The sequence below is a fragment of the Hibiscus syriacus genome, unplaced genomic scaffold (genome assembly GCF_006381635.1).
Source record: "Hibiscus syriacus cultivar Baekdansim isolate YM2019G1 unplaced genomic scaffold, ASM638163v2 tig00016563_pilon, whole genome shotgun sequence".
NCBI lineage: Eukaryota > Viridiplantae > Streptophyta > Magnoliopsida > Malvales > Malvaceae > Hibiscus > Hibiscus syriacus.
The window spans coordinates 847,659-873,689 of record NW_024062387.1 but is presented as its reverse complement, the minus strand read 5'-3'; the positions used below and the strand labels follow the sequence as shown (position 1 = coordinate 873,689).

The window sequence follows — 26,031 nt, the reverse complement described above, 5'->3', positions numbered from 1 at the left end:
TCCTTTATCTTTTGATTTTAAGATAACTTAAGCTTTGTTATCATCTACTGATCATAACCCAACCTTAAATTTATCCATAAATTATCTAAATAGAAGACTCACATTTGATTCAAGCCTTCACGTATGAAGAAGTAATAAGAGAAGAGAAGAGAACTCTGGAACCTTTTCTCTCTTCCCACGTGGTTTTCTTATCTTATAAGGAAAATAAAAATCATCCTTGTCAAATGACATTTTTGCCCTTCAATTCATCTAATAATTACTAACAACTTTTATGATTTATTTCCAAATAAATCATTGAACTAATCCATGGTTCTACTCTAGTCACCAAATTCTGAAACTTTACAATTTGATCACTAACCCGGTATTGAGGATGTTACATCTAAACTCACTGTTCAAATTCAAATTTCTAGACAACTTTCCTTAATTAACATCATTTGTTAAATTTTATAATTGTGTAAGCTTAATAAATGAACCTTTTGGCTAGAATCATAATTCACATAACATTAGGAGTCACTTTTTACTGCATTAACTCCATCATTGGCTCATCGTAAGCCAATATTTGTACGATAACTCAAACACGAATTAAATGCACTCACTTTTGTCTCACTAGTAAATCTTAGTGTTTGTTTTGCTTTCACTCCGGTCTTTTGTTTCTTTCTTTTTGCTCGCTTTGACTTGATTTGTGATCACATTCTTGGCTATGGAGTTTCGTCCAGTTGCTGGAGAAAAGAAGAGAGTTTCATGAGAATTCTAAAAAAATCTCCAATTATTAACTTTTAAAACTAATTAAATGATTTTTTATTCCTTTTGGGCCAAATATCAAAATTACCCTTAATGAATTCCCAAAATTATACCCATGCCATTCTTTCATCTCTATTTTAATAGTATTAAAAAGCTATAAAATTCTCATATCTCAAATTACACTAATCCAATTTAAATTCCAATAATTAAAAATATCCATATAATTTTCCAACCCAAGTATACCTTTCTTCAAATTTTTGTAATCTTCCGATTCGATCCGGTTATTCGAATAATATATTGATCTTTATCCTTTATTAAACTTGTATGCAAACTGCATATCAAAATTTTGAAACCCTCTAAACTAATTGTCTTGATCTAAACTACTAATTTACAAATCCAAAATTTTAACTTTTAAAATTTTATATTTTTAGTCCTTAAACTTTTACAACTTTATACTTTAGTCTCTAAACTTTAAAAATTTACATTCCAATCACCATTTCAAAATTTAGGATATTATAATTTGACCTTTTAACCTCCAATCCAATAAAATAACTAACCTCTCCCAAACTCTTCATTTTAAATCGAAGAGACAGAGCATCCCGAAGACGAGTTATTTCAGCATTGTCGTCACCAGTAATGGTCATGTCATCTACATAAAGAATGAGCATTATGCACACTGCAGATGTTTTCTTAACAAATAAGCTTGAATATTCACTTGAAGACTTGAAACCACAAAAATCAAGGTATTGAGCGTTTTTACCATACCAAGCACGTGGAGCTTGTTTGAGGCCATACAAAACCTTCTTGAGTCGCCACACATAATCAGGAAACTCCTTAGAAATGAATCCATATGGTTGCTCCATAAAGATATCTCTATCCAACTCTCCATGAAGAAATGCATTTTTCACGTCTAATTGCCATAATTTCCAGCCTTTGTAAGCAGCCAGTGATATAATTGTTCGAATTATCACCATTTTAGCAACAAGGCTGAAAGTTTCCTCGTAACCTAGTTCTAGACCATATTGTTGAGAAAAACCATGAGCAACAAGACAAGCTTTATACCTATCGATAGTGTCATCAACCATTTTCTTCAACTTGTAAACCCATTTACAAGTAACTAATTCAACATTCTTTGGCTTCGGAACAAGTTCCCATGTGCAGTTATTGTTTAAAGCTGATATTTCCTCCCACATTGCTTCTTCATATTCAAAAATACATTTAGCTTCATTGTAAAAATTAGGCCCATTAACATATGAATCTCCCATAAGAAAACAAGACACAATAGAGAAATGATTTAACTGAACTTCATAATCAGTTAAATAATCAGGTTGTTTTCTTTGCCTAAAAGACCTCCAAATAGCAGTCCCAATAATCTCATCTTGGTGAATATTTTCTCCAGAAGGAGTAGAACTGCTCCCCTTTCATTAGATGCATCATCACCAAAAAATGGAAAAGATTAGTCATATCTCTATTTGTATCTGTATCAATCTGATGTGATGAAACTTTATCAAACACCACATCACGAGGAACAACAACTTTCTTTATTTCTGGATCCATACATCTCCATCATTTCCTATAAGTGTCATAACCAACAAAAATACAACACCTTGCCCTTGGGTCAAGTTTAGTCTGATTATTTTTTGAAACATGGACATAGTAAACTGAGCCAAAAACTTGAAAATAGCTCGCATTGGGTTTGTGATGGTATAGTGCTTCAAAAGGAGATGATTTTGTCCCTGGTCACAGAGGTAGACGATTTATAACATGACAAGCTAATTGAATAACTGCTGCCCATTGCTCTCTCGAAAGGTTCTTTGCATGCAACCATGATAAGCACATGGATGTGAGATGTGTCAATTTGTACTCAGCAACTCCATTTTGCTGTGGACTTTCTAGACAAGTCATTTGACGCCGAATGCCATGTTTTCTACAATAATTTAGGAATTGATAAGACATGTATTCTACTCCATTATCGGTGCGTAGACACTTTATATGCAACCTAAATTCTTTCTCCACCTGCTCCTTAAACTGAATAAACTTGGAGAAAGTCTCACTTTTGTGTTCCAAGAAAAACACCCAAGTGAACCGAGAAAAATCATCCACAAACATAATGAAAACCATTGTAACTGGGTATTCTAGTTTGCCCCATCAGATCTGAATGTACCCGTTGTAGTGCAACAGTAGCTCTATTATTCGAATTCGGGAAAGGAAGACGATGTGATTTTCCATATTGGCAACCAGGACAAACCACATATTGATGAATTTCTTTAAAAAGAGGAACACCATCAAGAAGCTTCTTTGTAGAGATTTTATGCAGCAATTGATAACCAACATGATCTAACCGAGCATGCCAAAGTGTCCCACTTTCATTCTGACATGTCTTTTCCACATATACATCACTTGCAGACAATACATAGAGTGACTCTTTTCTTTTTTTAGTAAATAAAACATCAACTTGAAGGTGTTTTATGTTGGAAATAATTTTCACATCATCTGGACCAAAAAGAACATACCTCCCAGAATCAACAATATGAGAAACTGAAGCAAGATTATTCTTTAAGCCTGAAACATGATAAATTTCTTCGAGAGAAATGCCACCGGCATTGGAAATATCTTTCTTGACATCGAACTGTAATTTGTTCATGATAGAATGTAATAAATTATCAGTTGTAACAATAACTCTGTTTCCATAATGCGGACAAACATTAGAGAGTACATGATCATGTCTCGTTGCATGATGAGAGCAACCAGAATCAATAAACCAATCCTTGTTATAGTCGATGGAAGCATTAGTATATGGTTCTGCATTGGTTTGTTGCACAACAGAATTCACAACAACAAGTTGATCAACAACTTCAGTGGATAAGCATTGCTCCCATTTGAGTTGTTCAGACTCACTAGTTTCATGGGTAACATTTGCTCTTGTGAGATTTACACGGCAATTTTGTTTAATATGGCATGATTTTCCACATCGATTACACACCACCTTCACACGAAAATCGCGCTTTAAGTGTCCCGACTTTCCATACCTATAACAACTTTTGGAATTACCTCTGGACTGCCATTCAGTTTTGAATTGCGTACTGTCACCTGAAGCATACTTGGAGGAATAATTGCTTTTTGCTTTGTTTTTTGTGTAAAGAATATCCTCCACTTGAGAGAGAGACAACTTGTTGTTGCCGCCAATTTATTTCACCAATGCTTCCTGATTTGAGAGTAGATTCTTCAGCTCAATAATAGAAGGTTGATTTGCCCACCCTTGTATCGAGGAGATAAAGGGCATAAACTCTTTCCGCAATCCACGAATAAGATAACGACGCAAACACGCTTCATTCATCGACTCATCTGTATCCAATTCTTAAATTTCAGAACACAAGGTTTTAAGTTTCAGAAAATATTTTGAAACTAAAAGATTGTGTTGAGTCATCCCAACAAGTTCATTCTCTAATTACTGCAGCCTTATTGTCTTATTTTGATTGAACAACCTTTCAAGTGTCTCTCACACTTGCTTTGGCGACTTCACATCACGAACGTGCTCTATGTACTCTTGACTGATTGATATTCGCTAAGTAAACAAAGATTTGCCACACTTAATCTTCCACTTCCTCAGCAACTCGTCATTCTGTGGTGTATCTTTTGGAATTACAACTTCATCATCAGAGATAAGATCCCACAAATCCTGCCATTATAGATAAGCTCCCATGCATAGGTTCCAGTAACTATAATTGTTACCAACAAGTTTATCTACAAAGACATTGTTTCTACTATTCATCTTTATTGAGTAATAAAATCAAACACTTAATAAGCAACTTGGCTCTGATACCATGAAACAAATATAAAGACAATAAGCAACCAAAGAGAAAGTAAACAGATTTTTTGAAACTGAACTTTTATTACTCAATGAATAAATCAAACAACGATTACAGCTTTACAAATACTAAAAAATGCACTAAAATATCTCAACTAACATAAACGTGTCTTCTGAGTTTGTTTGCCTAAATAAAAGCCACTAACTCCTAAATAAAAGGAAACTAACATCAACTTCCTAAATAAAAGGAAAACTTCAAACAGAATAGATTTTTTAAGCAAATACTAACTCAACAACTATGACAGTAAGTTTCATTAATTTGCAACACGACGAGCTTGAGAAAATCGAAAGAATGAGCAAGACCAAGTTATCTCTACGATTGGCTACAAACAAAATTACGGTTATAACTTATAAGAGCTGGTACAAGGGTCTGGAAATGAAAATACCAAAACAGAACATATATTGAATGAGTTTTGCGTTTCATAAAGCTCGGTTTTGAATGGTGATAATGTTACTAGCATGAAGGAGGCGTCAATAGTGATTTTGAATGAAAATACCAAAACAAAGCATAACTTAAAAGAGCTCAAACTTGTAACGCTTCTCTAATTTTTTCTATCTCCAGAAAATCTTAACCAGAATAATGTTCATTCCTTTGTAAATTCACTCCCTAAAGAGCATAAGCAACATGACTAAGCAAATATAGACACTGAATTGAAGCAAATGGACTATAAAATGGTGTTTCGATTAACTCCCATATCAAACCGAGTTGGCCCCTGGGCCTTGATATCATATTGTGAAACTTGAAACAACTTCGGAACCAACAACTTTGGTGAAATTTGAGCAATCCATATAAATTTGGGTTTCACCCTTAAATAAAATATGGTCAAAATGGCATTTTTTTATATTTAAAACATGGAAGAAACCTTTGATTTTCTAAAAGAAAACTGATCAAGAATAAAATTCAAATTTGTCACTACTCCCCTCTTAATATCTCATACAACATGTGCAGGCCAATGTAGCTTACGTTTTTTAGTATAAAAAACTAAACAAAAGTAGAGGCCATACATGAGAGAGAGATTCATATGAAAAAGAGAGAAAATGAACAATGTTTTTTTATTAAGAAATATGAACAATGAGATAAAGAGAGGTATTTTTGAAGTGAGATTGATTCCCATTTAGATTTTTAATTTCACATTATAAATTTCAAAAAATATTAAAATTCAATATATAAATATTAGAATATACCACGTCATAACACTGTTATGGAATTAACAATTGAGTGACAAAAAAAATCAATCTATAAAATTGAGTGAGCAAATTGAAAATTTTAAAAGTAAGATGACTAAAATAGAAATCATATCAAAATTTAGTTATCAAATTTGTAATTTACCCAAATATAAATTTCGATTTTTTGGAAACCACGCCTCCTCCTAGATATTTATTTAATTTAAAATTAATTATTATTACAACAAACAAAACTGACAGACGCGGATTTAGAAAAGCACGAGAAAATTAAATGCGGAAGATTAAAAAGACAAAGAAAATAGTCTCTGAATTGTCCATTCTCTTTCATTGATCCTCATCCTGTCCGCCCATGGCCTACTAACTTGAATGCTTCCATCTTTTCGATTTCCACTGTTCATTTCCGGTGCCAACGCCCACATCCAACTCCTTTGATAGACTTTTTTGTTTGAAACCGATTAATTGTATTTTTTTAAATCTGCACAGAAGCGAGATTAAATCACTGGTACTCAATTATTTGGAGTAAGTTTCACAACTAAGAAAAGAAGAGTTGAAGTTTTCTTTTAACTTGATTTCGTTTTCCTCTCTCATTGCCGATCTCCAATTTTCATTTGACTTTGTTTCTTTGTTTTTTTTTATAATTGTTTCGGCTGTACGTTAACTATTTATTTTGCAGTTTTTTTTTCGTGTGTTTCCCGAAGATGATTTCTGTTTGGATTCCAGGAAAATGGGGCTGATTTCGGGTATTTTGATGGGGTTGATCTTCGGAATTTCGTTGATGGCTGGTTGGCGTCATATGATGAGGTACCGAAGCACTAAGCGAATCGCTAAGGTATGCTAATTTCCCTTTTTCTGTTGAAGTTGTTTATCTGCGTAGATATCTGTGTAGTTCAGTTGCTTATTCGTTCGATAAAATTGACCGAAGTTCGTTAAACGTCTTGCTAATTTCCCCCCCGGTAATTGTTCAAATTAGTGAAAGAAAATCATTAGTTGTTGGAAACTGATTAAGTATAATTGCCCTTGTATTACAAACCAAGCAACCAAGGCCAAGTTTTCAATTGTAGTTTGTAGTTAGGACTTCGGAACTTAAGAATTGCCTAAGTTGAAAGTTGTGCAGAACTCCGAGGCAGTTGATATGATGTCAATTGGGGCCAGTGAAGTAGTGAAGACCATATTTTTTTATTCAACCTAAACCAACATGGCCCTAAAGTTCTGTCATCTGTGTTTTGAGTTAAGAGAACCATGTATCAGGTGGAGCATCCTTTAGGATGAAAGAGGATTTATTTTATTATTTATTTTACTATTTTCCGTTCTCATTTGAAATCTGATTATACATGGGTGGGCAGTAAAAAGAAATTTAGCATATGCTGGTGGGTATGTCTTCTGCTGTACTATGCTCTCTTGGATCGTGTTTCAATTTATCATGTTTTTTAGTGCTTGATGCACAATTATGAGTGAAATATTTGCATTCTATTCAGCAATGGATCTACATTTTAGTTTGTCTTTCACTAGGGTTATTGAGATCCCGTGACGACTTCATCTTTTCACTTTTATACATATTTGGGTTTCTGGATGCCTATTAATAGTTTTACTTGTCTTCTTGGACAGGCAGCTGATATAAAAGTTCTTGGGGCTCTCAACAGAGATGATCTGAGAAAAATTTGTGGTGATAATTACCCTGAATGGATATCTTTCCCTGTCTATGAACAGGTCAGTGTAATGGTGCCAGATTAAAAAGTTCTGTTATCCTTCTCTTAGGCTAAAATGACTCGTATATATAACTTGAAGGTTTTATGCACTTGATTCAACTTGAAGGAAACTATTTTCTCTTTATTCACTTGTAAAAGTGAAAATTCTTTTCTTCTGATGAAGTTTGGAATATGCTTTGTTTTTTAGCTGTATGTCTTGAGCCCTTGAACTTAATTGTAGAATTTATTCCTTTTCCTGAATCATTATCTCCAATTAACTGATGATTTTAATTTTCTTAAAGGGCTATATAAAGACTAGATACCTTAAACTTGGAAGAAATATCCTATCGTTGACTTCTATGATCTAGAATATGCATATAAAGACTAGATACCCCTTTTTTGGCCAGAAAAAGACTAGAACATCTTCAATTCTGCATGTGTTGGGCATAGAGAGAGGTACATTCATTTTTTCTATAAAGGGACATTTAGTATGGTTGCTTACAATTTATACAATGGTTAATTTTGCAGGTGAAATGGCTGAACAAGCAATTGAGTAAATTATGGCCTTCTGTAGCAGAGGTAAGCTGCTGGATTTTGCAATAAGATTTATAATAGTTGTTATTCAAGAAGGCTGAAGAGAGACTTATGACTATGCTGGTAAAACCAAAGAACTTAGCTCTGTAGACTGAAAGCTTCTGTGTGAGTGACGTGTAACTGAAAGTTTGGACTTGAAGTGTGGAATATATTAGATTTAGGCAGCTTATTCAACTCTTTTGATGTTTTTTGAATTGAAATAGTTTTACTTGTTTTATATGCAACTTTAATTGAACTTTTTTGGTAGTAGGTAATCATAAACCTACATTATGACATTATAGATACAATAATGGTCGTGGGGCCAAATTGAGTATTTCTGTTCACTGATTTTTGGGAAAGGGACATGCATGAGGGATGAAATATCTTTTATAAAGTTTAAATGTCTTTCTGCAATGAGTATATTCTATGTGTTAAGTATTGAGCCAAAGGTTTATTTAATGTTCTACTATCAGGCAGCATCTGCGGTCATCAAAGAATCTGTTGAACCCCTCTTGGAAGAATACCGACCTCCAGGAATTACATCACTAAAGTTTAGCAAATTGTCACTTGGCACTGTCGCTCCCAAGATTGAAGGTATTACTCATGGAGAATGAGCTTATTTCCAATAGTGGTGGTTTCCATGTCCACAAGTCCCAACTCCGAAGGAGTCCTTATACATGCTGGCTATACATCAATACATCATATCTACATGCTTGAGTTCCTATTCTATCAAATATCAATCATTTACTTGAAGAGACTCTGTATCTTCTGAAAGGAAAATGAGATTCTTTGGGCCATGATTGTCTGTCCAATTGCTTTTCTTAATTGTCACCTTTTCTGGTTAGCTTTGTCTGCCTTTTAGTTTATTCAACTCAGATTTCCCCTTTTCCATAGTCAACTAAGTTGATGCGGAGATTATGCCTACTTATATGTTGCAGTCTCATGAAGGAGATCTTAAACTTAGTTTTTCTGGAAGTTGCATAGGCCACCAAACTCAATACATGTTAAGAGATGGTTGGTTGTTTCCAGGGGCCATTTTATTGGTCAGATTTTTTTTAGAGTCCTATAAATTAGTTCAAAATCCTCCTTTTAATCATTTTCTACCTGCATGATTTGTTATGGAATGTAGGTATTCGTGTCCAGAGCCTTAAGAAAGGTCAGATTACAATGGATATTGATTTTCGGTGGGGCGGTGATCCTAGTATAATTTTAGGTGTTGAAGCTGCACTTGTTGCTTCCATTCCAATTCAGGTTGGTACATCAACAACCTGTCAAGTTTTTTAAGTATATTTAATTTAAATGTAATTTGTTTGAATACCATACATAACATTATACTTCTGCCATCTTTGAAATTTAAATTTTATGACGTGAGACTATTAGTTTAATGCTATTCTGTTATTCTGTGATGCAGTTGAAGGATCTTCAAGTTTTCACTGTCATTCGTGTTATCTTCCAGCTTGCTGAAGAGATACCCTGTATTTCTTCTGTAGTTGTTGCTCTCCTTTCGGAGGTACCATTAGAGTAATATCACTTTCAAGTGTACTCATGTTTATATAGATGTTCTGGTTAATGAAACTGTTCAGATGTTATCTAGAAACAACTGGTTAATTTGCATTAATGGCGCATGCTGCTTGCTATGTTGTAAGATTATTTTGAATCTGATCCTTAATTTTATTAATTTCTGAAAGAGGGGGCTATCCATGGTTTTAACTAGTATAGATTACAACATGGCTCGGACTATTTAACTTTCTTTTTTATATACATATATATATATATATATATTGTTTTCATTTGACTTTTGGTATGAAAAAGTGACTAATCAAAGGTCCAAAGCATGTGAAGTGGGAAGTTATTTACGGTCATGATAAACCTACCTTATGCTATCTGTTGGAATGACTAATTCCTTTTCCAAAATCAATCAGCCAAAACCTAGAATTGATTACACTCTGAAGGCTGTTGGTGGAAGCTTAACAGCAATTCCAGGAATTTCAGATATGATTGATGTAAGTTTACTGCTTTTACTTCTTTACCCGTTCACGCACTTTGATTGATTTGATATTCTTATGCTTGTTCATTAATATTGGTGATTGCTCCACTCTTATTGTATTTTGTAGGATACTGTGAATACAATTGTCACTGACATGCTTCAGTGGCCACACAGAATTGTTGTTCCGATTGGTGGTATACCAGTTGATACCAGGTAATTTTAGACTTCAGTGGCTGTTCTGTTTTCCCATTGCAGGAGGGGAAAATGCAATATGTTGGGGAAGAAAAACCCAAGTTCTATATTTGTTCATTTTGAGTTTTAATAATTTTTTGGTATGCTGCATGAATATAATTTCTTCTTTTGTTGTGCAGTGAATTAGAGCTTAAACCAGAGGGAAAGCTGACAGTCACAGTTGTCAAAGCTAATGATTTGAAGAACATGGAAATGATTGGAAAGTCTGATCCTTATGTGGTTGTTCACATTCGTCCTCTGTTCAAGGTTAAAACAAAAGTCATCGACAACAACCTGAATCCTGTTTGGAATCAAACATTTGAGTTGATTGCAGAAGACAGAGAGACACAAGCACTAACTGTAGAGGTTCTGAACCGCATCCTTTGTTCCTCTTTTTGCTTATTTTGTCGTAATTGCATTTCTACTGAATTCTAATGTTGAAAATCTTAGAAGTTAAGTTTTCTCGACAGAATGGCATTTTACCTTGTATTTTCTATATTGTGGTCATGTTCAGAGTCTCCTCTCCTTCCCTCTTGTTTAAAAAAGAGAGGAGATTTTACATATATACTCATCGCAGTTCATTATTGGCTTGGAATAGGTTTTTGACCAGGACATTGGGCAAGACAAGAGATTAGGAATCGCAAAACTCCGTTTGATTGAACTGGAACCAGAGATACCAAAGGAGGTCACTCTGAGCCTTCTAGCCTCACTTGATACACTTAAAGTAAAAGATAAGAAGGACAGAGGAAACTGCACCATTAAGGTACACGTCCTTTTTACGGTTTTCTATGGCTTGTGTTCAGGTGCGGCATTATAGTTGCTTCTCATGTCATTAAATCATCTATATGCTCCTTCGCTTCTAGCTTAATCAATTTGATGTTTTATGTGATAACACCAAATGCAGGGATGACGAATAGAGATTTCGTTGTTTATTTTTGGTCTGGTGTCTCGTTTGTGGATAACTATAGTTTTTCTTTGTATTTTCAGCTTTTGTACCATAAGTTTAGCAAGGAGGAACAACTGGTTGCTTTAGAAGAAGAGAAGAGAATCCTCGAAGAAAGAAAGAGATTGAAAGAAGCTGGAGTCATAGGAAGTACAATGGACGCTCTTGACGGAGCAGCATCATTGGTTGGATCTGGAGTTGGACTAGTGGGAAGTGGTGTCGGTGCCGGAGTTGGGATTGTCGGGAGTGGCCTTGGAGCTGTTGGCAGTGGACTGAGCAAAGCTGGAAAGTTCATGGGCAGGACCTTCACTGGCCATTCCAGCAAGAGAAGTGGATCCTCAACTCCAGTGAATAGCATCCAAGAAAATGGTGGTGCAAAGCCACTCCAGTGAATAGCCACTTTGTTGAGTTAAGCATGTGAATTTGGACTTTCAGTTTGTAGTATGCAACATGCAGTAATTATGCAGAGCACAAAACCGGTAATACTTGTTCATTATTACACTTTGCTTCTTTTTGTTCCTTCTGTTAGTGTGGAATTCAATTTCAGAAATATTGTTTATTCTCCGGCATAGTGTTTTAGTTGCGGTAGCCACTGTATCCGAATCTCTGTTTGTAACTATGTAATAATCGTTCGAATAAAACTAGTTTGTCAACTGATTCCTCAGGTTTATCATGGGGAACTAGTGTGTTTTATTTCCTTATTCTTGGGTCGATTTTTTTAACTTGTTTAGACTTATATCAGTATGACAGTCGAAGACAGCTTTGGTCAACGATGGTTGTTTAATGAAATATTCGGAACCTCAAAATTTTAAAATGTCTTATTAACAAGTTTTCGTCAATTTTTTTTACAGTTCGCATTGTTCATGCATGAATTTTTTAAGCACAAATGAAAATGATTGAAAATAATATCTATATACAAGTCTTTTGTCCGATTCGTGTAAATAAAGGGTAATTTTGTTGTACGACAGTTTAATATATGGTTAAAGAAATATATTACCGGAAATTTTAATATTTTTTTAAGATTTCTTATAAAGTGTTACCTAAAATATTATTTTTTATATTGAAAATATTAATTTCGCTACCTAAAATAAATATTACTCATATTAACATTTTCAATAGAAAATTAATATTTTAAGTATAGTCTAAAATTAATATTTTCGATAGAAAAAATAATATTTTAAATAACATTTTATAAAAAATATTATAAAATTATTAATATTTTTGATAGCGTTTTTCTTAAACCGTATATTAGGATACCATATTTTAGACATCCCCTAAGTAAGTGTCCAAATCAAGCAAACTAAAGCAGATCCGGAAGAAAACCGTCCTTTTGCTGTCTAAACAGATCTGACTCCTAGATTTGTCATCAACGAAACGACCTGATCCCAAACCAAAAACTAAAAATAATGTGTGGTATTATGAAAAAGCTTTCGTATCATACACGATCTTGGAGGGAATATTACCACGTTCAGACCCATATTTAATTACCCCTAATTGTGATTTGTGAATAAAACAACGGCTGTTTGGGGCAAGAAACAAGTAATATTCGGATTTTTAATTGCAACAGAAACAACTGTTAACTAATAACATTCAACAGCGACCTGGGAAATATCGCTGACGATCACGGGGAATAGCACTGCACCGTGCCCAGGCAGTTATAGCCAAAACCACCCCCTACAAGCGTGGGTTGGAAGACTTTGTTTGTTGACACAAAACCATGTGATAAAACAAATGAAATAATGAAACAGTGCAGTGGGATTGGCATGATCTCACCCTCTTTTCGCATCAACTCTACGTTGCAAGCTGTAAACATGTTTTCCTTCTCTTTTCCCTCTGTATTATTTTTACTTTCTGATTTTGTACGGTTCGAGTCCTTTTAGCGAGGTCAGTGAAAAGTAAAAAAAAAAACTACCCGCCAACGCCTTCTCTTTTCCACTTTTACCTTTTCTGCTTTAGTCATCTCATGTATAAAGGATAGTCTTGTTTTATAATTTGAAAATAAAAATATTTTGTTAAATAAAACCTTCTAATTATTATAATAGTTATAGTATTAATCAAAATAAAATTCATTAAATATAAAAAATATTAAATACAAGGTTTGAATTATTAAAAAAATATTGTATTAACGAGTGAATTAGCTTTTATTAGAAATAATATGTTAATTTATAGAAAAGTAGCTTCAAGGAAGAAGATACACGGTACTACAATTTTGATGTTTACAAGAACAGTATCCAATATGTCAAACCCCAGTTAAGGTGCTGCGCAGCCTGTGATAACGTATGCTGCACACTGTTTTTTCTAACTATAAAAAATTCAAAATAATAATAATTAAAGAGTTGAAAATCCGAAGAAAACAAGCAGATACCAACAACAAAAGCAAACAATGCACGATACTCCATTCAGCTCAGGTCACGCGACCCCAAAAGCTGTGTACTTAGAGTTTTGAATTCTGAGGCGTCGCCGGTTTTGTCACCGGAGATGGGATTGGAAAAATGGAGTGTTTTATCTGAAGGTATGTTTGATAAGGTTAGTGTAGAAAGTGGGAGAGATTTGATTAGTAATAAAAAGTCTTCTATTTGTCGTAACCGGTTTTCGTCCGGGCACGAAATATTAAATTTTGGCGGGGAAATTGATGTGAATAAATAATTTTGCAAATAATTTGAGAGTCGCCATCGACCTTTTGGGTCAGGTAGGTCGAATACCTAAAAAATATCTTTTAAAAGAGTTTAAAGAAAACATCAATTAAAAAATTAAACTGATCTGCGTTTATAACCAAAAATTCGTTCTTTTTTAGTAATAAAAAGGGATTCGTGGTCGGTTACGTTTAGGGAAGGATTAGCACCCCTACAACGCCCAAAATTGGTACTTTTCAATTATAAATTGTCTCTATTATTAAAATTTTAAAAAATTCAAAAATATATTTAATTTATAATTCTATTATTTTCAAAATTATATTTATTTAAAAATATCCGAAAAGAACTTCTAGGTGCCTTAAGACAGCTCTTTTCTTTGATATTGATAAATATTAATTTAAATAATATTGTTTACTTTTTAATTTTAAAATATCAGAATAGGACATCCAGTGTATTAAGACTGTCTTTTTCTTCGATATTAAAAATAAATATTTAAAAATTATTATTATATATTTATGAATATAAAAATATTTAACCATATAATAAAAAAATCACTAAAACATGTATTTTAAGCAGTTAAATTAAACATATAAAATAAATAACTAAATTATAATAAAATAAAATTAAATCTAATAATTAATTGAAATTATAGGGATTACTAGGGATAAAAATTTATTTATTAAAATTAAGGGATTAAATCTGCTATTTATCCTAAATATATTATTTTAATAAAAAGGACTAAAATGAATAAAATTAAAATTCAAAGACTGAATTAAAATTATTATAAATTCAATTTAGTGACTAAAATGTAAATTTTACAAATTCGGAGGACTGCGGACGGGGTTTAACTATTTCATAATTACGCGCATAGTCCTTCCCGAAACGACGTCGTTCGGGAAGCCGGAAAAAAAGATTTTTACACTATATATAGATCGGACCGTCCTAAGGACGGTTCCGGTGTTATTTCTTCCTAAAGGCTCCCAATCGGAGCAAATCAAAAGTACCTTCGTTGTTTCGAAGGTTCCGGTGAGATCTGGTAGTCGGAGCTTCCTCGGTAAGTCTCTTCTCCTTTTCTTTTTCTTTTTTTTTTCTTCTGGTTCTTTGCTGCTGAGATCGTTGGTATTAGTTTGTTTTTTTTTTCTTTTCTCTGTTTTTTTTTCTCTCCGGTTCTGTCTCTGTCTCTGTCTTTTTTTTCGCAGGTGGGGTGGTGGCTTTTATAGCCACCACCGTTGTAGCCGTCGGACCGGTCCGAAGAAGGGCTCTCGGTGAGTCACCGGACTACCAGTGGTGACTCACCCCGTAGCCTTGCATGGACGGCTGGTATGATCTTCTGGAGCCTTCATTCGGACGTGGCAGCGGCGGAGGCGGCGAGGGCTGTCGGCAACCGCGGAAGCTGGAGCGCGCGCGTGGCCCTAGGGTATCAAACCCTAGGGTTTCCTTCTGGCACCATCTGGACCGTTGGATCTTATCAGATCCAACGGCTGTGAGCTGAGCGGCTGATCATATTAGGGTTAGGAAACCCTAACTGGAAACCCAATATTTAGGGTTTCTGGTTGGATTTGGACCGGTTCTGGTTGGTTTGTAACTGGGCCGTCCAATTATAATGGGTCTGTAATTATTATTTATATATATTTAATAATAATAATGATAATAATAATAATAATAATAATAGTAAAAATAATAATAATAATAATAAAATAAAATAATAATAATAATAATAATATGGATAAAAAAATTAGTATCTTCACTATTCATTCACTGGATAAGGATCAAGCATTGCTTTGCATTAACATAGCATTGCTTTGTCTACAAAGATCACCAAGTAAGCGGCTTACCATGAAAGAGGTGGTGGAGATGCTTTTCGGCGAGGCAGAGCCACCGCATTTGCCTTTCGAGTTTTCACCTTCGCCGCCATCGAATTTCCTATTCAAGTCCCGGATGAAGGCTAGGTCAGTGTTGGATTTCTCGAGCAAGTATTTTGGTTTTAACTATAGAGTTTTGTACCTAGTTGTAGGCCATTTCATCACTTTCTTGCGTATGTAGAAATAGTTGCAAAAATGGAAGGAAAAAAAGCTACTCACATTCTCTCATAAATGTCACTTTTTGCTTGTTTAATTCTTCAATTGTATTTTTCCCCTCTTTAATGGTGTTTACCTGGGTCTCAAAGTCTTCCCTTTTAACTAATGACTTGCCTACATGTATCACTTGGGATTTTAGGATCTTTGCTATCAATGATGTTGAGGTTTAGGAATCCCAGTGAATGTAGAGCTACAAATGTATTGCCTTTTTGGACGGGGATTTTACTTTCCTTGGTTAAATTCTGTGTTACTGTGGGCTTAATACAGATAGTCTGTCCCCAAAGCTTGTTCAACTGTTTGTTTGGCCCTAGTGTGCATATTGTCCTGCACCTTTTAGAAAGTAGCTGATTTTTGTTCCAACGATGTCATGAAATTCAGTAGCGGGGGACAACTCTTGGTCCTAGACTTTTTATGTTGCACTACGTCTGCAATGTCACATTGATTCAGTTATACAATATGGAAAAATCCAAATGATTAGGTCTGATATGAGAATCATCAAAGTTGAAGCTCTTCCTCTATCTCTCGAGTCGAATGATAAGAAGTTTGATGCCTAACGTGATATTGAATTTGAGTATGCCATGAAATGAAGTTGACGTTTCTTTCGAACTCAATCTGTATTATTATTCAGCTAAGCCCCCGACAAAACACTCATGTTCAATCCTTCGAGGACATTCGATAAAATTGGAACGATACAAAGAAGATTAACATGACCTGTGTGCAAGAATGACACATACAAATCGAAAAATAGTCCAAATGATTATCCAAAGAAAAAAAGTCGAGAATTTTTTATAATCATCAGTATTCAATCAATTGTAGTATTGTATATAGTCAATCTTTTTATCAACTTCGGTTTCGGTTCAAATCTGATATTTGCTCGAATGGCCGAATGGGGCTTCACCTTTTGACCCATTTATATTATTCCTACGGAGTTTGCAAAAATCTGACCGTTTCTTTTATAGGCGAAGCTCCTAAAATGGATCTGTCTTAGGCTTTTCCTTTGACTATCGTCGAGTCAAATATTGAAATAGTAAATTACGTATTGGTCTCTCATCTTTGCCTTTGTTTCCGCTTTTCTCATCCAATTTTTATTTTTTTTAATTTTATCACTCATTTAATATTTTTTTTATTTTTGTAAAAAGAGAGCTTGTTTAGCTTATTACATCATATAGCTTACAATGATCCTTACAGCAGTGAAGAAAAACTAATTGGTGATCCCATCTTCTTTGAAACGACCATGACCGAATTGATTCAAGATGCTCAGGATTTTAACGTTTACTTTCCATAAGACCTATATCTGTCACTGAAAACCGTGAGCTTCAACTCTACACAATTTTTCAAGATATCTTTTCACAGGATCTATATCTTGCCTTTGAAACCGTGAGCTTCAACTCTGTAGAATTTTATTTTTTATTACCCAATTATTAGTTGTATAAATAAAACTAATATTTTACTATTATTCTTCTTCTATCAGTTAATATACTTTTTATTATCGTTCACTACAGTCGACTATCATTTACAACTACTCAGGGGAGGAACTAAGAATTTATTATAGAGGGTTGAAATATTTTTCATTTTCATGAATATAAATTTTTTAATTGAGAGGGTTTGGTAATTTTTTTTATTTTTTTTCAAAAATATATTATTTTAGTATTAATTAATACTTAAAAAATAATTGGCCAGAGTAAAGTCTCCCCTTAACCCTATAAAGTTCCGCCCCTGCAATTAATTATTACTAAACATTTTTCTTAAACCTTATTTTTTTTCTTCTTCTTATCATTGTCTTCTTTCGAAATCGATAAAATTTAAGTCAAAACTTTAACTTCGTTCTAATATGATATGTAATTTTACCGTCCGATCGTCTTAAAAACAAGTTATAATTTAGATTTAGAAGAAATATTCTAATGTCATTGAATTAAAGAAAATTTAAAAATCAAGATTTAAAAGAAAAACTACCCTAAAATAATAATTTGAAATTGACAAAATACGAATTCAGGTGATAAAATGAATCTGTTTGAGAGTAATAAAAACAAAAACAAAGTTGAGTGGCAAAAAACATGATGTTTAAAATTCTGAATAACTTTAACATCATGAATATTTATAGAGATTCAAATACTATAAAATGGAAAGGAAACAAGCTCCCTCACTCGGACCGTTTCTTAAAAAAAATAATTTCAATTAATAATTCTTGTCATAATAAGTACCAGTTGATTTTGCTACAATCTCCACCATAGACCATTTTCTCTCTTATCTCTAATCTTGAAACCATGGAAGATCAATCCTCCTTCGCAACACCGTCCATGGATCCCTACAATTTACTCAGAATCGTCCAAAACCCGGACGGCTCACTCACTCGGCAAACTCATTTCCCTTCGGTTCCAGCAACAGAAGAAACCGGCACCCAGTCCAACACGTCTCAACTCGCTCTCCTTCGGCGTACGACGATGTGATGGAAACGATCGCGTGGGTCCGGGACCAGGCGGTGGATATCGGCGGTTGTGATCCGTGGCTAAAAGAGTACGTGGATTTTTCCAAGTGTTTTTTGTTCGGTTCTAGTGCGGGTGGCAACATGGTTTTCCACGCGGCTTTACGTGCATTGGACATCGATTCTCGCCGATCAAAATCATAGGGCTAATAATTAATCAGCCGTACTTCAACGGTGTGGAAAGGACTGAATCGGAGAATAGATTCTTCAATGACCGGATCTTCCCTCTACCGGCTAATGATCTCATGTGGTCCTTGCCTCCTTGGCTTTGCCGGACGGAGCTGACCGTGATCATGAGTTCTGCTATCCGATGGCTGCTGAGAAGATGGGACGGCTGCCACGCTGCTTGGTGTCTGGCTACGGCGGGGATCCACTTATCGACAAAGTTGGTGGAAATGCTGGAGGCGCGTAGGGTGGATGTTGTGGCGGAGTTCGCCGAAGAAGGTTGTCATGGGATTGAGATTTTTGATTCGTTGAAGGCGAAAACTCTGTTTCAGAGCATCGAGGAATTTGTTTACACTACTTGTCTCTGTGTTAATGTGGCTGCCGCCAAACCATCCTCGTGAGGCTGCCATAATGCCAATATAATTTAAACTTATTTCATTCCTTCTTCATTTGTTTACTATATGGTTATATACTAACTACACATAACATTTAATATTTTTGTGAATATATATATATTAACCACACAAAAATTTTGAATGGGTGAACATAAACAAAATCTTAGATAGTACAGTAAGCAAAATGAATAATTAATAAAAAATTAAAATTAAAATGAATAGAATCAATAAAATAAATCACTAATAAAAAAACTAGAATTTTGAAATGAATAAACCACTTATAATGCCAATTTTTTTCATCAATATAGTCTTAACATATTTAAACATTTTACAAATTTAAAAATCACACTCTTAACAAAATATAACATGAACACAGGTTAAATAATCATTAAAATCTCAAATTCAATCGACATGAATTCTTCCATTTTAACACTAAGTGAACCATTTGATTTTCACTAATTAAATAACATCCATCTTTTCATCTGTTCTTTGGTAAATACATTCATCAATCCAATAATAACTATTAAATATAATTCTTACATGTATCTATTCATTCGATCATATACTCTTAAGTGACACATTCATTACATTAGCACATTTACATGTAGTGTCAAACATCATAAAGGTCAAACAATTAAAGATACTTATAGCCTCCTGTTTAACCACCGCACGCCAAGTATCCCGGGCCATTATATTCATCGTTGGATTGAAGTGAATCTGACTAATCTGGGCCATTTTTCGAGAACACCAACGGACTGGGACTTGCTAGTCGGCTCCATTGTCTGGTGTTTGTGGGTACGTAGAAACCATACGATTTTTTATCGTAATTTTTGCGCGACGGAATAGATTCTAAACCAGGGCACCCGTCTTCAGGCTGAAGCCGTGCACTCTCTGGCGATGCATCCAATGCTTCAAGGTAATTAGGCTTGCGTGAATAGGAGTGCTATCTGGCATCCTCCTCCTCATGATTGGGTCAAAGTGAATACTGATTGTGGCCACTGTCTTCCTTCTGGCTTGGTCACTTGCCGTCGCGTTTTGCGGGATTGCGAGGGGGCATGGGTTTCAGGATTTGCTAAGCTCATTGGTAGGTGCTCGGCGCTCGATGCGGAGTTGTGGGGCATTCTAGAGGGCTTATCGTTACCCTGGGACTTGGGGTTTCGATCGGTTGTGGTGGAGTCGGACAGCAAACAGGTTGTTCAGGATATTAATTGTAATACTCAAATTTTGGTTAGTGACTAAAATGTATGTTTTGAAACATTGCAGGGTGGTCAGTTTGGCATAAAGTTAGGCTGGTACGTGATGGTGGTCCTGCTTCAGATTGCACTTTGAAACCTCTTTAAATTGGCAAATACAGGATGGAATAATGGCAACCCATGATGAGGAAACACGCAGTTTTTTCAAACACTCTTCAGTGCATGTGTTACTTTGTCCCGTATGGCTGGAAAAAGACATAGTTGGGTCAAGCAAAAGGTTAGCTCTAATTAAATGGCCATTTGTTTCAATGGTTCTATCCCATAAATGTCTTCCTAACTTTACACATCAATTTGGATTCAGTTTGGAATCATTAGATTTAGATGTTACTGGTAGATTATGTTTGTTGAGAAATCATTATCAGCCTTACTAAGATTTTTGATTCACAGTTTGCACAAATATTTTAACATGTGGTGGCTGCATTTGGCAATTTACTACTGACCACATGTTGACAGGATTTTTGGCAGTAGGGAAAAAATGTTTTTGACTTAGATCTTTCATACTTCTCAAGAAAAGCTAGCTTTTGGACAGCCTGAAGTAGTGTTTTTGAACTTTTTGCACATTTACATTCAAATTTTAAAAGAGTAGGGCTGAATGAGGGAAAAACCATTGGTCTTTCGTACACTCTTTTCTGAATATTTATTAAAATACTTCATAGACCAAATGTTGATTACTTTTTTGTATCTATACCATGATGGTGATTAACCTTCCGAAAATAATCAGAGCCCTTATGTAGTTCTGGTTCATGCTACTGTTTTTTTTCCTTTGAATAGGGACTATGTTTTGTTTTCTAAATTTGATGGTAAATGCCCTTCTCCCTCATACTTTTTCTGATTTATTGTTTGTTTGTTTCCCTCTTTTAATGGATTCTCAATTTCTCTTAGGCCTGTCAAATATCAAATACTTTATCAGTTTTATTTCTGCTGAAAGTCTTGTTATTAGTTTTTTTTTATTGGTAGCTGCATATTAGGAAGTCCAAGGGTTTGGAACCTTGGACCTAGGGTTAACAAAAATTAAGTCATCCCTGAATTTTCACCAGCCTTTTTGTTATATGTTATCCTGTTTCTTCGCTAAAGTTTTTCTGATGCGATCAATTATCAGGAGGTTGGAACAATTTATACACACCATCAGAAAACTGTAATTGTGGATGCTGATGTTGGGAAAAATAATAGAAAAATTATTGCTTTTGTTGGTGGCCTTGACTTATGTGATGGACGATATGATGATCCACATCATCCTCTATTTAGGACGCTGCAAACATTACATAAGGATGACTATCATAATCCAACATATACGGTACCTACTTACCTTCTTTTAATTGCTAGTTTAATGGTAATTCATCACAGTAAATAAGATTTCTTGCTCATTATTTTATTGCAAATTACTTGAGCAGAATTCTACAGAAGGTTGTCCAAGAGAACCTTGGCATGATATGCACAGTTAAATTGATGGCCCAGCTGCATATGTTCTGGTCAACTTTGAGGAACGATGGTTGAAGTCAGCCAAACCTCATGGACTCAAAAAATTAAAGAAACCCTTTGATGATGCTTTGCTGAGGATAGAAAGAATTCCGGACATTATGGTAGTTTCTGATTTTATCGATTCTGAGAGTGATCCAGAAGGTTGGCATGTTCAGGTAATTGTGCTACTTAATATTGGCTTTGGTCACGACTCGAATGGTTAGGTGGGTGAGGTTCAAGTAAGTCATAGGTCTAATTTTGCTTGGCCAATGTGATTTTCAGAAGCTGCTTTCATTTTTACTTTTTAGTTTTCTGACAAATGGAGTTTTTATTTATTGTTTTGGGGTTTCACATGCAGATTTTCCTCTCAATTGATTCAAATTCTGTTAAAGGCTTCCCAAAGGATCCCAAAGATGCGACAAACAAGGTAAAGAGAAGGTTGCCGTTGATTTACTTTTCTTCTTCTTCTTCTTCTTCTTCTTCTTGTTCTTGTTCTTGTTCTTATTCTTCTTTTTTCAGGGTAGAAGCTGAATGATTATTTGTTTGTGACAGAATTTGGTGTGCGGCAAGAATGTCCTTATAGATATGAGCATACATACAGCATATGTGAAGGCCATTCGCTCTGCCCAGCATTTCATTTATATAGAGAATCAGTATTTCCTTGGATCTTCCTTCAATTGGAGCTCTTATAAAGATTAGGTAAAGCGCTTAGATTTTGATGACCGTGATGTTTGTGACCAACGTAACAAGGTTGATAATGGATGTTGCTTTGTGATTGCAACTTTGGTTGCATAAGCAGTTTGAGAAGGTTAATAAATGGACTCAGCTTGTACTCGGTGAATTTTGGTTGAAACATTTTTGTTTGAATATAGAAAGTGGTAAAATCTTATGCTTGGATGTATGCTGAAGAAATATTTTAAAATGATCAAGAACCTAACTTTCTGGTTGAATATAATGTATCAAGTGCATGTGCTAAGGCATATGTCATTGTAGCACAGGACGAGGTAGAGAATAACATACAAAATAACCAAGTTTTCCTTTTGAAAACTAAAAATTAAGAAGAGCATTTGGTTAGTCTTATTTGTTCACACTTTGTCTGATATTTCTTGAATCGATCAGATTATCAATGTAGCAAACTTCCTGGTTAAGTATATCGGTCAGATTATGAATGTATCTAGTCCATGTGCTAAGACATATGCCATTGTAGCACAGAAAGAGGCAGAGGATGACATACAAAATAACTAAGTTTTCCTTTCAAAAACTAGAAATTAATAAGAGTATTTAGTTAGCTCTATTTGTTCATGGTTTCATCTGATATTTCTTGTATTGGATGTCTTATGGATTTTTTTTTGCGAATCATAAGGCATCTGTTCATAGTTTTGGTTCAGAACTATAAACCTTACATTCTCTCTGCAGGTGCTGACAACTTAATTCCAATGGAAATTGCGCTTAAGATTGCCAGTAAAATTAAAGCAAAAGAGAGGTTTGCTGCTTATATTGTCTTGCCAATGTGGCCAGAGGGTGTTCCAACAGGCGCTGCCACTCAAAGGATTTTATTTTGGCAGGTAGAGTTGACTTAAAACTTGGTGTTAAAATGTTTTAATGTTTGACCGTATTATTGTTATCTTTTTTGAGAATTCATCGATATGTCTGTTCCGGAGCAATTCCTACAGAAGCTTTATTTTTGGATAAGTGTTTAGTTGTATTATCCAAAAAAGCAGGATTCTTCTACAATTACACATACAATAGTGTCTCTAATTCATCTATACTATCTTATCAATTACACCCCTAAACCTTTCTAATCAAATATGCTCCAAGCCATAACAAATACAAATTCACTATCAGTTCTATCAACACCAAATCTTTACTATTTCCTTAATGGAATGCAAAATCTCATTCTCGGTCCTTTGCTGTCCTCTGAATTGTCTTCTGTTACGTTCTTCCCACAACGGATAGACATGACCACTCCATGCAAGCGTTGGGGTGGTAGTGATTAGGACCTTACCCTTTAGTTTTGTGCAAGCCCAGTGCAACTCCTGTTGTGAATCGAATACATTGTGATTTATCCTGCACATCCTCAATATAGTTCTCCAAAAGCTCTTAGAGAACTTGCATTCAAAGAGGATGTGGTTCCTTGTTTCTGTCTCACTGTGGCAGTGATTTCATTCGCCGGTGTTTTATCTTGGTTCAATTGGAGCACTAAAACTAGTTTATATTGCTTTGGCATTTATCTTGGTTCAATTGGAGCACTAAAACTAGTTTATATTGCTTTGGCATTAAATTTTCTTAGAATCGTCATCTTTTGTTTTAACTGGAGAATTCTGATCTTTAGACTAGATACTGAAAGACCCTTGACCTTGAACTGTTACTATTGTCGCTGCACAAAACAAGGGAAATGATGTACGAGACTATTTACAGGGCTTTGGTGGAGGCGGGACTTTGATGGTGTTTACTCACCTGAGGACTATTTGAATTTCTTCTGTCTAGCCAATCGCGAGAACGATGGATCTCAACCTCCAGGCAATGACAGTCCTGGGTCTGCAAACACTCCTGAGGTAATCCATACCATGTTCCAAAAACAATATTTTACTAGTTCAGCATCTTAGGTTTGATTGAATTGAATGAAGAACATAACAGATCAAGATCCCATTTCGCTTGAACAACTCAAGCGTAAACCTAAAGTTCCTACATTGCTAACATATATGTTCCTGGATTTTTCATTCCAGTCTCTTGGCCGGAAGAGTAGAAGATTTATGATCTATGTCCATTCAAAAGGTATGATAGTGGATGACGAGTACGTAATAGTGGGGTATGCAAACTTCAATCAACGCTCCCTGGAGGGCACCAGAGACACCGAGATTGCGATGGGAGCTTACCAACCTCAATATACATGGGCAGCGAAACATTCTAGTCCACTCGGACAGGTAACCTCTCGGTTACATCCATATTTATTGTACGCTTTCCCTGTTCACTAAATGAACCAAATGATCGTAGAAACACAAATATAGATGTTTCATGTTTCCACAAACAATCTTCCCCGTACCCCTACCACCAAGAGTGTCCTTAACTCTTTGCTGTTTATTATAGGTCTATGGGTATAGGATGTCACTCTGGGCGGAACATACCGGGGTTGTCGAGGACTGCTTCACTCGACCAGAGAGTCTCGACTGCGTAAGACGGATAGTTCGAATAGGTAAGATGAACTGGAAACAATTCGCATCGGAGGAAGTGGCAGAGATGAGAGGGCACTAGGTAAAGTACGCCGAGGAAGTGGATCCAAAGGGTAAAATCAAGCCCTTCCTGGATGTGAAACTTTCCCCGATGTTGGTGGAAACATTAGCGGCTCATTTCTTGCCATACAAGAAAACCTTACAATTTAACCTGATATACTACCCACTAAATACCATGATTCAAATATGGTTTTGAAACTACAAATGAAATGTGTGCATACATTATAGTTTTATAGCCCGCTTTATTGTATAGATTCTTCCCTGTTCATTGTGACATTGTCCAGACCAAATTTTGTACTTAACTATATTCATTTTTCAACCAGAATTGATCCGGGTTTTTCTTATCAATAAACCGGGGGCTTATTAAAAGAGACAATCACGAACTTTAAATATAAATCATAAAATAGAGAAGAAAGACAAGAAGAAAAACAAGGCTTTGTTAGCTTTAAAATCACCTCTGAATTTGGTTTATACAATTATTTTGGTGGTATTAGGCCTATAGCGGTGGTCCATGGTGTCTTATGCGATTATAAATTTATACTATTGGGGACTTAGGGAGGGGGACCGCAGAGAAACTTGATCAGACTCTCTGATATGGCCGTACACGTGGAGTTACCATTGATGAAATCCAGGCTGTCTTTCTAGTGTGGACCGGACCCAGTTCGCTGCAATTGTAGCCCACCAAAGCAAAGACGGAACCTGCGCATTTTATCGTCTGTAGCTGTCCCCACATCTTGTCACCGTTGGACCCACCTCTTATGACTATAAATGAATTTAACGTTAACGAACTGTTTATGAACTGTTAGATATAAAATTAGTTTATGTTTTTTCATTTATTAAACAAGAATAGAGAGGTCGTTCGTTCATTTACGTTTGTGAACGTTCGGTAATGTTCATTTATGTTTGTTCGTTTATGTTTATTCGTTTATGTTCGTTCGTTTATGTGCGTTTATTTATATTTATCCAATCTCTCTAGACTCATTTAAAATATTAAAGTCTAATAAATTTTAATCTAATACTCATAAATATTTTAAAATTCAAATAATTTTAAATATAAATAAAAAACTCAAAACAATTAAATATAATATAATCTTAAAATTAGGAAATAAAAATATATATTATTA

General features: G+C 34.9%; 1 protein-coding gene, 1 non-coding gene and 2 pseudogenes across 2 annotated transcripts; all 4 read left to right on the top strand.

The window, feature by feature from the left end:
• The first annotated feature begins 6,025 nt into the window (after positions 1-6,025).
• LOC120208448 (synaptotagmin-4-like) lies at positions 6,026-11,809 on the top strand. Its single transcript, XM_039207731.1, has 12 exons — positions 6,026-6,313; positions 6,515-6,623; positions 7,400-7,501; positions 8,008-8,058; positions 8,526-8,646; positions 9,182-9,303; positions 9,464-9,562; positions 9,975-10,055; positions 10,167-10,252; positions 10,411-10,636; positions 10,869-11,033; positions 11,258-11,809. Exons 2-12 carry the CDS (start codon positions 6,519-6,521, stop codon positions 11,603-11,605), a joined length of 1,506 nt encoding a protein of 501 aa, XP_039063662.1. The 5' UTR covers positions 6,026-6,313; positions 6,515-6,518; the 3' UTR covers positions 11,606-11,809.
• A 3,759-nt stretch (positions 11,810-15,568) lies between these two features.
• Positions 15,569-18,972, top strand: LOC120208503 (annotated as a pseudogene).
• On the top strand, positions 16,577-16,683 carry LOC120208507. The gene has a single exon (XR_005524318.1). It is a non-coding gene; the product is annotated as a U6 spliceosomal RNA (small nuclear RNA).
• Positions 18,973-19,863: 891 nt separating the features above from the next.
• LOC120208502 lies at positions 19,864-25,172 on the top strand (annotated as a pseudogene).
• Positions 25,173-26,031: the final 859 nt, after the last annotated feature.